At 35.3% G+C, this 15,511-nt stretch overlaps 3 protein-coding genes across 3 annotated transcripts; 2 read left to right on the top strand and 1 right to left on the bottom strand.

The window, feature by feature from the left end:
• Positions 1–1,597: 1,597 nt before the first annotated feature.
• LOC141596826 (cytochrome P450 81Q32-like) lies at positions 1,598–4,289 on the top strand. Its single transcript, XM_074417113.1, has 2 exons — positions 1,598–2,568; positions 2,742–4,289. The coding sequence occupies exons 1-2, from the start codon at positions 1,609–1,611 to the stop codon at positions 3,360–3,362; spliced, it is 1,581 nt and encodes a 526-aa protein (XP_074273214.1). The 5' UTR covers positions 1,598–1,608; the 3' UTR covers positions 3,363–4,289.
• A 1,024-nt stretch (positions 4,290–5,313) lies between these two features.
• LOC141649954 (cis-prenyltransferase 4, chloroplastic-like) lies at positions 5,314–6,617 on the top strand. The gene is made up of 4 exons (XM_074458622.1): positions 5,314–5,676; positions 5,921–5,957; positions 6,012–6,030; positions 6,105–6,617. The coding sequence occupies exons 1-4, from the start codon at positions 5,314–5,316 to the stop codon at positions 6,562–6,564; spliced, it is 879 nt and encodes a 292-aa protein (XP_074314723.1). The 3' UTR covers positions 6,565–6,617.
• A 140-nt stretch (positions 6,618–6,757) lies between these two features.
• Positions 6,758–12,603, bottom strand: LOC141607590 (vacuolar cation/proton exchanger 3-like). Its single transcript, XM_074426942.1, has 12 exons — positions 12,232–12,603; positions 10,859–10,926; positions 9,339–9,367; positions 9,048–9,244; positions 8,748–8,960; positions 8,512–8,640; positions 8,243–8,359; positions 8,049–8,102; positions 7,737–7,853; positions 7,547–7,637; positions 7,389–7,453; positions 6,758–7,187 (listed from the first exon to the last, which is right to left on the bottom strand). Exons 1-11 carry the CDS (start codon positions 12,487–12,489, stop codon positions 7,392–7,394), a joined length of 1,335 nt encoding a protein of 444 aa, XP_074283043.1. The 5' UTR covers positions 12,490–12,603; the 3' UTR covers positions 6,758–7,187; positions 7,389–7,391.
• Between the last annotated feature and the right edge of the window lie 2,908 nt (positions 12,604–15,511).

Here is a 15,511-nt window from a genome sequence, read left to right as displayed (position 1 = left end):
CATGCACTTGCGAGGTATAATTTGATAACCATCAATATACTTATCAAATAAGAGACTTTAAACATAATCTTGAATTAAATGTTAAATTTTTAAAGTTGTACCATTTTTTTTGGGTGGGAGAAAGAGCGATAAAATGGTCAATATTATAACAGAAACTTTTCATGGTACCCTCGAATTTTGGTAGATTACACATAATACCTATAATTTTAAGTTTTACATATAATACCCTTGTGTTTACTTTTTTTTTTTTCATAACGTCGTTACTCCTATGAGTAAGTGAGCATGCCGTGCTATTTGTGTTTTGTTATTTAGGTATTAAATGTTAGTTTATTAAATAAAATATGGATTTAGGAATTAGATGATGAAGTGTTTGTGTAATAGATAACAAAAGAAAAAGGCGTCACAAGTCATAAGATTAATGGCGTTATGACGGAAGTTGTCAAATGGTATTCTGGGAAAGAAAAAAGGTGAACACATGAGTACCATTTGTAGAAACTTAAAATTAGGGGTACCATGTGTAATCTATCAAAGTTAAAGGTTACCATGAGAAATTTCCAATATTATAATGATATAGTTAATTAAATTTTCATTTAAAAGGGAGAGATATCCGTACCAATAAAACAATAATGGGGGCATTATTTTTTAATTGTTATTTTATTGCCACCCTATCAAACTTAACGTCCATTTAACAGCCTTTACATTAGGGGGTACCATGGGCAAAAAAATGGAACCTCAAGGGTTCCATAGGCAGATTATTAAAAGTAGGGGTAACATTGAAAATCTGACAAAATTAAGGGGTACCACGAGAAATTTCCGTATCTCAATTATGATAAAATAAAAATTGAAGAAAAACAACGTACAAATATTAATGAAGAGTACTTGATCATATTATTAAATTTAAATATAACTATTAGATATAATGAGTAGCAATTGTCCGTATTCGGTATTCGGGTTCTGGTTGGATGTCGAACTAAGTGCAAAAAGATGGTGTAATTCTGAGTATGTTATTTGTCCCACATTGAAAAACAATGCAGGTTTGATGAATGTAGTATAAATAGTAGAATTGTCCCACATCATAAAAATAATCCAAGTTTGGTGAATATATTACTTATAAATAGTAGAATTATCCCACATCGAAAGATTAGTATAAAGGTGGAGTGATTATATGATTATAAACAAGAGTTATATATTAATCTTTTATTTTTTTTGAAAGAGATATTTTAATAATATGTAAACAAATTATTAGACATAGAATGTAAATCTTAAACCCTTATAACGTTTTTTTTTTTTTGCATTATAAATAAGTTAATTACCCTGTTGTAACGTACGGGCATTCAAAATAGTGTTATATATAGGTCACAAAATAAAAAGTAGTCTAAAACTCAGGACACTAAAATAAAATTATACAAACTTTAAAGACATTAAAGTGTAATTAGGCCAAACCTTAGGGTACCAACCTGAAAATAATCCTAATGTTAATCGCGCATTGTTCGTATCAAGCCTTTTTTACTCGCGGACTTCCGCAGCAATTCAAGCCTTAAAAAGAACTCTCTCTCTATATGTTGATACACAAAATCAATACTCAAACATACTTTTTTCAACCTGTTTATGTTTCAGACAAAAGCCATGATTAACTTGTTTTTGTATGGAATACCATGCTTCCTAGCACTCTATGTCATTATCACATTTTTCATCCATAAACTCAAAAACCTCCCACCCACACCATTCCTCTGCTTCCCAATCATAGGCCACTTCTACCTCCTTAAGAAACCGTTACATCGAACCTTAGCTAACCTATCTGAAGCTTATGGTCCCACATTCTACCTAAGGCTTGGACCATGGTCCGTAGTCGTCGTTTCATCACAATCCGCGGCTAGGGAATGCCTTCGTCAAAACGACATTTTCCCTGACAACCCTCAAATCCTAGCAAGCAAGTTTATCGGACCTTATAACGCTAAGGTATTTTCAGCTCTCCCGTACGGCCAGCAATGGCGGACCTTAAGACGGATTTTGATGTCCGATCTTATTTATTCTGGGTGCCCTCACCTCTTCTTAACAGCCCGTCAAGAAGAGATGAAGTCTCTCATCCGACGACTGTACAGACAGTCTATACAGTCGTCGGATGACAGAGGGAATAATAATGTTAGTAATGGTGGGGTGGTAGAGGTGAAGGGAGTCTTTTACGAGTTGACGTATATGATAATTATGAGGGTAGTAGTAGGGGAAGAGTGGTGTAATGGAGAAAATGGGAAGAGACTTGAGAGGGTTTTAAAAGAGATGGTTAAAGTAGGTAAGTCTACTAATGTTGTAGCAAATTATGTGCCTATTTTAAGCAAGTTTGGGCAAGAGAGGTACTTGAGAAAAAAGTTTGTTCGTCTGCACGGGGAATTAGATCGAATTTTACAAGATTTGATCGACGAGCAAAGGTCCAAGTTGATGAATAATGAGTATGAGAAGGATTCAAGAGAGACAAGTAATTGCAACAAGACTTTGATTCAAGTTATGTTGTCATTGCAACTTAAAGATCCCGTGCTTTACTCCGACCGCATTATCAAAGATTTTGTTCTTGTAAGTCTTTACATCAATGTTTACTTAAGGTCTAATGTTACTCTGTATTTTGTTTTGTATGTAGTATGATTTGACAAGACGGTTCAATTATATATCAAAGATTTCAGTATCGCTACTAACTCTAAATTATATATCAATAACCAATGTTTAATTGTAAATTATCTTGCTTTCAGGTTTTGCTAGTAACAGGACCAGACGCTTGTTCGACAACAATAGAGTGGGTACTATCGCTTTTACTAAACAATCAAAGGGTCCTACATAAAGCACAAGCCGAAATAGACAATCAAGTCGGACCCAATCGCTTAATTGACGAGCCTGATCGGCTTCCTTACCTCGAATGCATTATAAAAGAGACGTTAAGAATGTACCCTGCCAGTCCATTACTAGTACCTCACGAGGCAACCAAAGGTTGCATTGTGGAGGGCCGCTTTCGCGTCCCTCCAGGCACCTTGCTATTCATTAACATGTGGGCCATACACAATAATCCCGAGTATTGGGATGAGCCTCGGAAGTTCAAGCCCGAGAGGTTCGAGGAAGGGAGCCAAGAAAACATGGCAGGGTACAAGTTCATGGATTTTTGGTCTAGAAATAGTCAATCAAGTGTTGATATAATGGCTATACGGTCGGTCGGGCTAATTATCGGATCCTTAATACAATGCTTTGAGTTGGAAACAAATGGTGAAAAAATGGTGGACATGGAAGAAGGTGTTTTGTTAACTACGACCAAGGTTAAGCCCTTAGAAGCAACGCTTCGACCACGCCCAACAATGTTGAATCTCCTCTCTCACATTTGAACATTTATTGTCTATCGAATACTCCCTGTCTCGGTCAATAGTTGCCTATTTCTAATTTGGAGTGTATTAGTCAATACTTATCTATTTCTATTTATTGTAACTTTTTGTGGGCCACCTTTTATATGCTTGTGGAGTTATTTGTTTTGCTTACTCCAAACTCACCTATTCATCCTTTCTTAATCTTTGTGTAAAAAATAATAGATAACTATTAAACGAAATGAGTATTATTTGATGACTAGGTGGGTCTATTAGTTACCTTGACAACCGACAACATGGTTTTCACTTGGTGGCGCTAACTCATTTTCCTACCTGAATTCACAACTTTTTGACGGACAAAGATTGTTATTATGGCTTTGGTATGTATCTATACTTCTACTAGTTTAAAACCCATATGAAACTGCACAAGTATGGGTACGGATTATTTAGAATAAATTAAGTGCAAGATGTTGCATAAAATTTACGTTGATTGATGAGTTGAAAGTAACTATGCGATCTATTCAACAAATTATTTACATTTGATTAAAATACTCCCAAAAAAAAAGCGTAAATAAATTCTTGAGTCGGATAGACCAATAATTTGGCATTATTTGGCTCTTGTCTTCCACTATTTTCGTGAACATGTTCAACAGGGTCACCTTCGCGTTCAACACATTTCCGGTGATGATTAGCTCGCAGACGTCTTCACTAAACCTCTTCCTCGTCCACGGTTTGCTTCTTTGCTTTCTAAGATTGGTCTCGCCTTTGGGTCGTCGATCTTGCGGGAGCATGTTAGGAATATTTCCTAGTATATTATTCTAGTTTCCGTATCTTAGTCTTTCCATATTCTTTGTGTAATTTTGTTAATATTTCCGCTTTCCTAATTCTTGTAATTAAATTAATTTAGTTTATATTGTTTCGGTTAAGGTAAATATGTAATTAGATTTGTTCTTCTCCAATGCATTGTAATAGTATATAAGGATATCATTGTAATTCCTTGTAACTAGGGGTGTAACCGAGCTGAGCTGAGCTCGAGCTTACTTATGATCGAGCTCGGCTCATATTATAAAGATCAAGATCGAGCCCGAACCCGAGCTCTTGAAATCAAGGCTCGAGATAGGCTCATATAATATTTTACGAGCCGGAACTCGAGCCCGAGCTTTAATTTGTTTGCGTACCATTTTCTCAAGCATTATTTTAATTATAACGTAATTTTTGATTTATAAATTCAAATTCAAACGAGAATATTATCTTTTTGTTAGCTTATAATAACAACTATTATGTAATTTTATCTTATAAACTACAGTAATATTTAAATTTATTTATTTTAAAATTGATACAATTTAAGTAAATATATTAAAAAACATTAATTAATTTTAAAAATAACGAGCTCAAAGGAGCTCCCGAGCCGAGCCTTAGTGTGCTCGAGCTCGGCTCGGATTTGGGCTCGGCTTAGTTCGAGCTCGAGCTCGAGCTCAGTTTGACCGATCTCGAGCCGAGCTTTAACCGAGCCGATCCCGAGGACTTGTCGAGCAGGCTCAGTTCATTTATAGCCCTACTTGTAACTCATTCAATAATATAACTAACCGGCCTTTTCATATATCTTACAAAATCACCCTTGGGTATACCTTGATAAGTTGGTATCCTAATAAGAATCTTTATTAACACTCCATCTCGGTGTTGTTTCACATGAATATCGCAAAATTACGATATAAGTTAGTTATTCCAGCTAAAGCAAAACTGAATCCAAGTATTTAACATGTGAGAACTTAATGAAACCAGCAAGGCACTGTGCTTCATGCATGCAATTTATACAATCATAAAGCAATATACGGAGTACAATTAATCATGCACGTATTAATACCTATATAAATAGACTAACAATACTTGATTTAATTTCAGAATATATAGTACTTAATAAATCAACTATTCAATACGGAGTATCTTTTAACTTCAAATAAATAATATTTCTCAAATGGGATTTTTCGAAACCGTTTGGTTGATAATCAAGGGAATTGTTCTAAAGTGGGTTATAAGTTTGTTTTACATTTCACCTAACTATGTCCAGGCGTCAAACAACAAGAACTACGTAAGGTCGGAAAATGGAGACGGCGAAGGAGAGTTGCCGGAGGGTCTCCGACATGAGCTGATGCCACAACACGTGGCAGTGATATTGGACGGAAATAGAAGGTGGGCCAATCAAAGAGGGTTGAGTTATGTGGAAGGATATGAGGCCGGAGTTGGTGCTATGATGGAGTTCATTGAAATGTCCACCAAGTTTAATATTCCTGTTGTTTCTCTTTTCGCTTTCTCTTCCGAAAATTGGCGTCGCCCCAAAGTGAGCCTTTCCTTCTCTCCTTTCTAATTTATCCCTAAGTTATATCATTAGTAGTAGTTTAATCAAAAGTAAATAAATAATTGGAATAGAGAAAGTAATTTTCGGATATTAATTAATGTAAAAAAGTTAAAAAGTTATTGGCTAAATAATTGAGTTGCAGTGTAAAATACTACTATGAGTATTACGTTGATCATAATACGGTTAAATTAGCTTCATTTTCTTCCATTCCCGATTAATTTTGCAGGACGAAGTTAATTTTTTGATGGATCTTTTCGAAAGAAGTTTAAAGGACAATTTTGGCCCATCCCAGAGGTAAGTACTAACAATAACGTTAGATGATTATCATTACGTAATGTTTTGGGATAAAATCATACATTCTAAAAATATTTCGTTGTATTTCAATCGGTTATTATCATCTTTGTTACAAGACGAAATTTATATTGCAGCCGCGGTGCTCGAGTGACGGTGATCGGAGACATGTCACTATTTCCAATTTCCTTACAAAAAGTGGTTAAAGAAATAGAAGAAGAAACAAAAGATAACACTAAATTACATGTAATATTAGCAATGAGCTACAGTGGGCAAAACGACATCGTACAAGCATGTCAAAGCATAGCAAACAAAGTGAAAGAAGGGCTACTTGAACCAGTAGATGTAACCAGTACTTTGATCCAACAAGAACTCCTAACTAAGATTAGCGACATCCCTAATCCCGATTTACTCATAAGAACAAGCGGGGAATTGCGGATTAGTAACTTTTATCTTTGGCAATCAGCTTATACTGAGATGTATTTTACTAATATACATTGGCCTGATTTTGGTGAAGTTGATTTTGTTGAGGCATTACGTTCATTTCAGCTTAGAGGAAGGCGCTTTGGAAGAATTTGATTCATATATATATTCGAACATACATGAGAATATGACATGTATAATTAAATTGTATTATGAATTGTAATTTTATTCTTGTACTTGTTTGTCATTTCAAAATTAGAATGAAGACGGTTAACATGTATGTCTCATTCACTTGTTTACGTATGAATTGATCAATATATGTCGAGTTAATTTAGTAGAAATTCGCTGCGCTGCCTCCAACCAAATGGACTCAATTTTTAACATAAGGCTCACAGTTGACACCACAAAAGGCAATACAAAAAAGAGCAGCTATGTTCATTTCATTCCCTTTAACTGAGAAGATGAAACAAAATATATGCAGTAAATTATGAAAATTACATATAAAATTAACCTTTAAGGAAAATCACTCTTGTACTTGACATATATATATATATATGTTCTTAGTGAACCAAAGATCCCTCAGTAGTAAACAACATCTCCACTCTTCAGTCGCAACCATCTCCCGAGTGCAGGAAGCATTCCTCTGAGGTATATATACACAAAAGTTGTGGTTTATAGATCGAAAACTTGCTTTGGCACGAAATTCAAAATTTCTGAAATGAATGAGACAATCAATTATCCATTTTTGGTTTTTGTAAGCCAAGTACGAGAATGAGCACCTGCAGGAAAATAGAAACACTCGTAAGAGAAGGGCAAAATAATACAAATTCATTTTAAGTACTACCTCCGATCCATCCTATTTTTATTAGTCACATTTTGCTTTCGTCTTCAACCGATACTAGCGTTAGTTAATCATTAAACAACTTGAAGGACAGTAATGCTATGGATTTCTGCATATAAATTCAAGATGCTAAGCTTACCTTCTAAAGTCCAAGCATTTGGCTGTTGGTAGATGTGTTGGCCACGTTCAAAATATTCGCTTGGTCTACAAACAATAAGAACATCGACAATAAGCATTATGATCGATATATGGACTAAATGAAATAAAGGTGTACGAGTATATGGTAAAGTCTCGTACTTGATGGAGTTCGGATGAAGATAAAGCAAGCCCCTATAACAACATAGCAGAGCAATAGAACTATTCCTTTCATGTAATGAGAAGTTCCATCCTACAAATTTCACATAAATTGTCACATTAATTTCCGTAGTCATTAATTAAGATGAACTTATCACGACTAATTTGCACTGTTGTCAAGTGAAATATGTACCTGTAATGTGAAGGCGGTGAGAATTATGGAAAGAGCGAGGCAACCGGTCTCAATCGTATTGAAATCAAGATCCATTTGTATACCCATTATCCAAGCTACTACTACACATAAGGGAACCTGCAACGAGAAAAGGGACGACATACTTCAGAATTTAAAGACTGCAGAGCAATATAACTATTCCTTTCATGTAAATTGTAATCAGCAGTGGCCGTTGCATGTCATACAACGATCTTATGTAAGTTTATGTGAATAAGTAAAGGTTGGTCTAGATGAAACATTTAAGTTATACTTAACATTTAGCTCAATACTCACCACAAACATTGAAATTTGAGTGGCTGATCCAAGAGCAACACCCAAAGAAATGTCCTGTCAAAAGTACACACAAGATTCGAAGTATTCAGTACAAAACTTGGGACATTTAAAAAAATTTGATGTGCTCAAATAGAGTATGAATGTATAATTATATTATAATATGAGGTGAGGAATTGCCATAAAAGAAGACATACCAACTTGTTTTTGAAAGCGAAAATAATGGCTCCAGCATGTTCAGCTGCATTTCCGACTATTGGCAGCAAAATTATGCTGATGAAGCTCACTGAAATTCCCCAGGAATCAGAAGCAGCCTGTCTCCCATCCAAACCACACCGTATGTTATTAAGGGATCCAGTGTTTGATATGAATTACAATAAATGATCCAACTTTTTATAATTTACAGTGTCCACACCAAACTACTCATCACATTTCAAAATTCTTAGGGTCGAAGGCAATAAAGTACCTCGATGGAACCAACGATGTACTCAGATAACAATGCTATGACAACAGTCATCCCAGCTAGCCAAGCGAACCCACTCCAGAAACCAATGACAGGGACTTCTTCTTCAACCGCGTCATCATCATCAGAATCCTGGTTAAGGTGAGTTCATTGATTTTGATTAGGCCATCCGACGATTAGCACTACTAAAAGATGTTTTTTTTTTTTTTTTTTTTTTTGTTGATTCAATGAATTATCACCTCTTTAGTCTCAAACATCTGCCTGTGAGTCCATAGCTGGAAGACAAGGTAAGCAACATATGCGACCAACATTACTATGCTGCCTGCTCTGGATATACTAAGTGTTGGAAGAGTCGATATTTCGCCTGATTTTGCAGCCATTTTAAAGAGCAATGGCAATATGTGACAGAATAATCCCAACAATAAGAGGAAGCAATTCACATCTGCTTGCTTCTGTGAATTAACACCAAAACCAAAAACATTAACCCATATCATGCATGTGCTAATCACTCCTAAACATGAATCCATAAAATAACGTACCCTGTCAAACTTCTGCTCTTTGTGAAGGTTAGCAAGACCGCCACATAAGAGGGAAGTACCAAGAACGAGAAGAAGGTTGGAGAGAATGGAACCAAGAAGTGAGTACTTGACCACATCTATTTTGTTCTGGCTTAGTGCTAATACTGCTATAATCAGCTCTGTCACATTTCCACATGTTGCATTCAATAGCCCTCCCACTGTTTTCATCATACATTATACACTCTATGAATTAGCATTATTTCTATACAAATTTATCGCCAAATAATCTCCATTTGTAAAATTTATGATTACCTGTTGGACCAGTGTAGTATGCAATTTGTCTGCAAAGTTTAAATGGCCATGTTAGCTAGAAGAATTACAAGTATGTGTCACAATGGTGATGACTTTGTCGCAAAATTATTCAAGGAAAACTCGAATGAACAAACTGGGATGCAGAAGGTTTAGTACTCCACATTTAAGCGGGCGGAACAAAAGATTGTATATATGGAGTATTCTTCAATGATGGAGCTCGAATATACTCCCTTCCTGTCATTTGTTTACTATTCTATTTAAGTCTATCTTATTCATTTGTTTACCTTTCTATATTAGATATATTTTTGAACGATAATTTGATCATTATCTATATGACCTATTGTCCACTTGTCACTCAATAATAACACCCACAAATGGTCCCCAGCGGCCTTTTGCTTGGTCTTTGTGCAAAAAACAAGGATAAACAAATGACCGGGACAAAGTTAAATAATAATGTTTCCGGAGGCGGAAATAGTACTCCGTAATCTCTATCTTGCCGATTCGGTGTAACAAGGCTTATACTGCGATTCTAATTAGATATACTCCCTCCATTCAACTCCACTTTGCAGGTTTCTCTTTTGCACACTATTCACAAGCGGATATTCAACTTCAGTTTTCTCTCGATACATAAGTTAAAATATATTAATGTGAGATCTTATTTGATTCGTCTTTAAGAGTACTTTAAAAATATCTAACTTTTATAATTTTTACAAATACGTAGCTAAAAATATTTACCGCGTAAAAGTCGCGTTGACAAACGTGATAAAACAAACATGTAAAGTGGAGTTAAATAGAGGGAGTAGAAATTAGGAGTATTTTTTATGATAGGACGTCATCAAGTGGAAGGGTTTCAATACGAGACTGTCACATGCATTATACTCCATATAAACCTCACACAATAGATAAAGAAATGTGTAGGGAATCCTAAGGCACACATTAGAGCATGAGCAATAGAGAGGATGGTATGATTGTCTTATTTGTCCTTTCACCCTCTTATTCTTTGACATATCACCTTCTTTATGACCCACCTCCATTTCCACTATCTTTATCCTCCTCTTTATATTTTTGTCCACAATAGAGAGGATCCTCTAATCCATCCTCTACCTATTTATATACATTTTAACTTTTTACAAAAGAAAAAAAATAAAGGAAAATAATCCAAATGAAAAAATATTATTAGATAGTTGGCACAAAAGTCAATGTTCTATTTCCTCTAAAAGTAGAGCAAATAGAGAATATCCTCTTGGTAAGAGGATGTTCTATACATCTCCACAATAGAGAGGACCTCTTCTTATAAAAGAGAGAGTGTTAAGAGGACAATACATCCTGTGAGTGCTCTTAATATACCAATTATTAGAGAAAGATTTGTAATAAGATTAATTATATCATGAGTTCATTTTTACCATAATTGATGAAATAATCTTGCAAATTTTTGTCTAATTAACTTCTTATTATGTGCGGTTAGGCACATATTAGAAAACCCGTAAATACAAAGAAGAAAAGGAAGTAAGTAGGCTTACTCAGTGAGAAAGCTAACACGTTCAGCGAGTGGGGTAAGTCCAAGTAAGCTCAAACCAAACACCCATGCCTGCTCAAAAACGCCCAACATTATTAGTATTTCTTAAATTACAAATAATTAAGTAACATTCTTTTATTCTCCTTTCTTGTAAGTAATACATACAGTACCTTTTTTAGTTAGTTATCAAGAATATATGTTAATTAAGTCATCATTGCAATTGTGTTAATTTATGGTGGTTTCTTGACATATGCATGCATGTTAAGTTATTAGTTATTAGGTTTAAAAATTCTAGAACGACAGTTTTATACCGTGAGACGGTCTTTTCTAAAAAAATAATTTATTTATTGCTATCAATAAAAGAGTAATTTTTATATAAATGATCAATCTTATACTATGACACCGTCTTCACGCACAAATAGGATTATACATCCAGTTGTATCATAAGCATGGTACAACCAAGTATAAGAATCCGAGCTTACGTGTATTTTTTCTGAGCTAATTTAAATTTCATGTTTTTAATGTGTAAATGAATGAACCCAATATTTTCTAACAAAGCTCATATTCTTTAATATAAAGCTCGGATACTTTGACACAAAGCTCAGATTCTACACCGTACAACATATACAACTGGTTGTATAGTCCATGAATTGGTCTTCACGCTGTAATTACTCAATTAATCCATTATATTTACTAAATAGAGCTTTATTAACTAAGTGGTGGTCCATGCATAAAGTCTTTTATATAGCCATGCATACTACCCAAGTGTCAGGATAAATCATTCGGAAGTATGTTGAAACGCAACCACGCACGATGCATGGCCCCATTATTCTCGATAATGGCTTGCAATCCATACTTGCATTAAACAGCGTTGTCGCTATTTATCAGTAGAAAGGATGAGGAGCAATAGTTGTTTATCAGTTGTTTCTTTCATTAGATTACTTCTATCTAGAATTGCAAATGATCTGATGAGCTGACTCATTGAGTCCTCTGAATTGACTCAGTCAAAGCTCAGCTCGTGCTCGGTCAAACCAAGCTCGAACTCGAAACGAGCTTGGGTAAATTCGAGCCGAGGCCAAGCTCGATCTCAGCTCGAAAGCTCGTTTATAACTTTTTTTTTTTAATTTTTATATAATCTTATTTAAACCATCATTTACCATTGACGTAGCTATAATTTTATAATTTGATATTAGGGGTGAGAAGTTTAAGTGGAAGCGAATTTAGGAGACTGTCCAAATATAAGATGAAGTTAGGATTTTAAACATTCTTGTAAACCCTAAAATGGAATTCAGCATAAATCAGTAAAAACGTCAAGTTAGTAAGATGGAGATAAGTTAATTAAGTGTTAGGAGAATTACGGAGTAAGTAATTTCTTACCCTTCCGAAGTTGTAATAATGAGCAGCAATGGCTAAAGGAATAGCGGGGAAAAGGATAGCAAGCTTAGTTCCCAAAATGACTTCTTGTAAATTAGTCAGGACATTCCTAAGCAACCCACACCGGACATTCGACACGAGTCGTGCACTCGATTTTTTTCGAAGCGACGACGAGGACATGCTATGAGCGGTTTTACCCGGTCGGATCTCCTTGCTCGACCCCTTCAACCCACCATTTTCCATTGTTACTACTGAATCCATATTTTTTTTCCAACTCTTTTTGGTGTTTGCAAAAGGGAATAATATAAATTTGGTTGGTTGCGACACACAATTGAAGAATGTCTAGAGATGGATAAGGGCTGATGATTTCAGTATGTTGTTCTACTACAAGTGATCATTTAAGGAGTGTTGCATTACTAACGGTTCGGGGTTAATTTCCTCGAAGCTTCTTAGTTTGTATGTTTCCTCACTTGGCTCACTTCGCCATTTGAGTAGTATTTTACCGCATATGATAAATGGTAAAAACAAATGACATGGTGGATTTTGTTAGGTATCGTTTGGTTGTATGGACAATTAAACTTGCATGAATTTTAAAAATACATCAATTGTAATATATGTAAATTGTTCAAAGTTATGTGGTTAGTATATCGGAATTAGATTTATGTGGTAGTTTTAAATTACTTAAAGAGACTAGGTAATCAACTTCTTCCCTTAGAAAAAACTCCAATAAGGTGACTTTGGCGAATTGAACCACTCTCATTTTAGTGATAATCATACGACATCTAATATATGTGATTTACCCTATAATATTAATGTGGTATGGTTTTTTTTTTTTTTTTGCGTTAAATGTGTCACAAGCAAGGGCAGTGTAATATATCGGGAAATGATTCAAACAAGGAACCTATTATTTTGAAAGCGATATGATGATAACATCATTTTCTGTTTAATTACTCTACAAATATCCTTCTCGGTTATTCTTTTACCTTTTATTGTAAATTGCGCTAGAAAATAGTAATTTCAGAGAATTTCAACACGATCACATTAAGATGAGTTCTTCTATTGACGTTGTGTGTTCATATGAATACATGACCCCACATTTATAATAATACGATGCATATTCTACTTGCAGTAATTTTTAGTGAAAGATGAATTCATTAACAATAAGTCATATTTATAGCAGATACAAAAGATATCAAAACCAAATTAATACAAATTTGTGAAGTTTGAACAAAACACTCTTTTTAAAGACAAATATTACTACTAGTATATATAGAAGCACTTCTATTATAGGGATGGCCGTGAATCCAGGACCCTATCCATATTTATTGGATCGGACCTTGATTGGGAGGATATGAATCTCATTGTTATGGATTCAATGGATATGTGTCGGATATGAATCTAGAACAATTTAAGTGGATAAGTATATGGATCTTGTCGCTAAGATCCAGACCCTACACAGACCCATATTTTTTATTTTATTTTTATATTTTTAGATATATAAGGGCGCTATTTAGTAAAGGGCATATTGACCAATTTTTAGCATATTCAAGGATTTTAGCATGTTTGACCAATCAATATGCTAATTCTAGTGTTTGGTAAACAACATATTGAAACAACATATTTGGGGTCAATATCCTGTTTTACAATATGCTGCCTACCCCAGCATATTGGTTAGCATATTGTAAAATAGGAAAGTTTTCTCCATTTTACAAAGAAATGAAACTAACAATATACTAATCGTAATCTGTCAATTACCAAACACTCAAGTTAATTCTGCTAATTATAATATGCTAGTCAAACCTTCTGATAAAATCTGTCATTTATAATCTGCTTTTGCAATCTGCTTATACTGAAATTAATCCGCTGTTTACCAAACAGGGCTAAGAACAACTAATATTTGTAGAAGTCATGTTTTCTTATTTTTTATTCAATTCTATTATGTCAGTTTTCTTATTTCATAGTCATTAACGGATTTATAACCTAATTTAAATATTGAAGAAGCAACAAATAACTTTTTCATCGTACAAATAATAACTTAGCTTGTGTGTTAATTTTTTACTTTATCATGATAAATATCAAAATATTTTATATCTATAATTCTATTAAACATTTTAATGGTAATTTTAATAGCGAAAGTACATTTAGAAGATGAAGAAATTAACGAAAAAATTTAAAAAAGATCGAACCCATTTTAGACCAGTTTCTATGGATATGGAGCGGATATGCATCCAACATATATAATATGGATCCTATAAAAAGTAAAAACCCTACCAAACCCTACCCATTATCATCCCTACTTCTATATACCCTAAAAACTATGGAATATACAAACATCGTGGGGGACACATAGATGCATGTAGTATAGTTCCGAAGGAAATGAGTCTTGTTTGATAAATCCCCTATGATGGGGCATATTCTGCACCGCTGACCAAGTCAACACACTGAGCAAGGTCAAAGATATCCACAGCAAGTCAACGACTTAGCAAATTTGACCGATGCATCCCATCTACCGCCACCCGAGTCTCGGCCCGACAATCGCCACCGGGACGCATATCCGCGTACTCACATCCAAGGCCCTCGGCGCGACCGCCGTAGGTCCATCGGCCGAGGGTAGAACGGTCTTTCCACCTGATAGCCACTTGGCCACTTGGCCACTACGTGACAAAAGGTGAAAGCCTATAAATACTCCTCAACCTTCTTTGAGGAAAGGATCCAACAATTGAACCTAAATACACTATTCATCTGGTAATATCTCCCTTATCTCTCTACAATACATACCTAGCCAAGCAACACGGCTTAATCCTTTAAGTTCACTGACTTGAGCGTCGGAGTGAGTACGCTTGGCACAAAGCCAAGCCCTCAGTTCGTTCATTGTTGCAGGAGAGGCCGAGAGGGACGATAGAAGCAAGAAAGGTTCAACCCAAGACATCATTCTACAAGCCACGGGTGGTAACGATACTTGCTCTGGAATTACACCCGGAACAATTGGCGCCGTCTGTGGGGATAGACACTAGAAGCTAGTCACATTCATTCCCAAACAAAAAAGAAGTAACCAACAAAAACCCACCCAAAGAGCTAAGAAAATGTCGAAACAACAAGACGCAGTCGTAACCGACGAAACCGCATTTTACCAAGACGATACTTTCAACAACTCCGGAGTCATACAGCCCTCCACCGGCGGTGTAATCCAACCGGAGTTCGGGATGCCATCAATACCCGACACGCCGCTGACAGCCAACCAGGTCACCATCATGGGACGTGTGGTTGATGTAGCAAGACTGAA

Source organism: Silene latifolia, chromosome 1 (assembly GCF_048544455.1).
Source record: "Silene latifolia isolate original U9 population chromosome 1, ASM4854445v1, whole genome shotgun sequence".
NCBI lineage: Eukaryota > Viridiplantae > Streptophyta > Magnoliopsida > Caryophyllales > Caryophyllaceae > Silene > Silene latifolia.
Note: the sequence above shows the minus strand (reverse complement) of the source record. Positions and strands in the feature narration are given on the sequence as shown.

Bases quoted from the DNA above. Each gene is read 5' to 3' on its own strand.
- LOC141596826 (XM_074417113.1), top strand. From the start codon at position 1,609: ATGTTTCAGACAAAAGCCATGATTAACTTGTTTTTGTATGGAATACCA. The intron at 2,569-2,741 runs GTAAGTCTTTAC...TCTTGCTTTCAG, and splicing joins TTATCAAAGATTTTGTTCTT to GTTTTGCTAGTAACAGGACC.
- LOC141649954 (XM_074458622.1), top strand. From the start codon at position 5,314: ATGGGATTTTTCGAAACCGTTTGGTTGATAATCAAGGGAATTGTTCTA. The intron at 5,677-5,920 runs GTGAGCCTTTCC...TTAATTTTGCAG, and splicing joins AAAATTGGCGTCGCCCCAAA to GACGAAGTTAATTTTTTGAT.
- LOC141607590 (XM_074426942.1), bottom strand. From the start codon at position 12,489: ATGGATTCAGTAGTAACAATGGAAAATGGTGGGTTGAAGGGGTCGAGC. The intron at 8,360-8,511 runs GTACTTTATTGC...GATGGGAGACAG, and splicing joins ACATCGTTGGTTCCATCGAG to GCTGCTTCTGATTCCTGGGG. The intron at 7,454-7,546 runs GTACGAGACTTT...TATTGTTTGTAG, and splicing joins CTTCATCCGAACTCCATCAA to ACCAAGCGAATATTTTGAAC.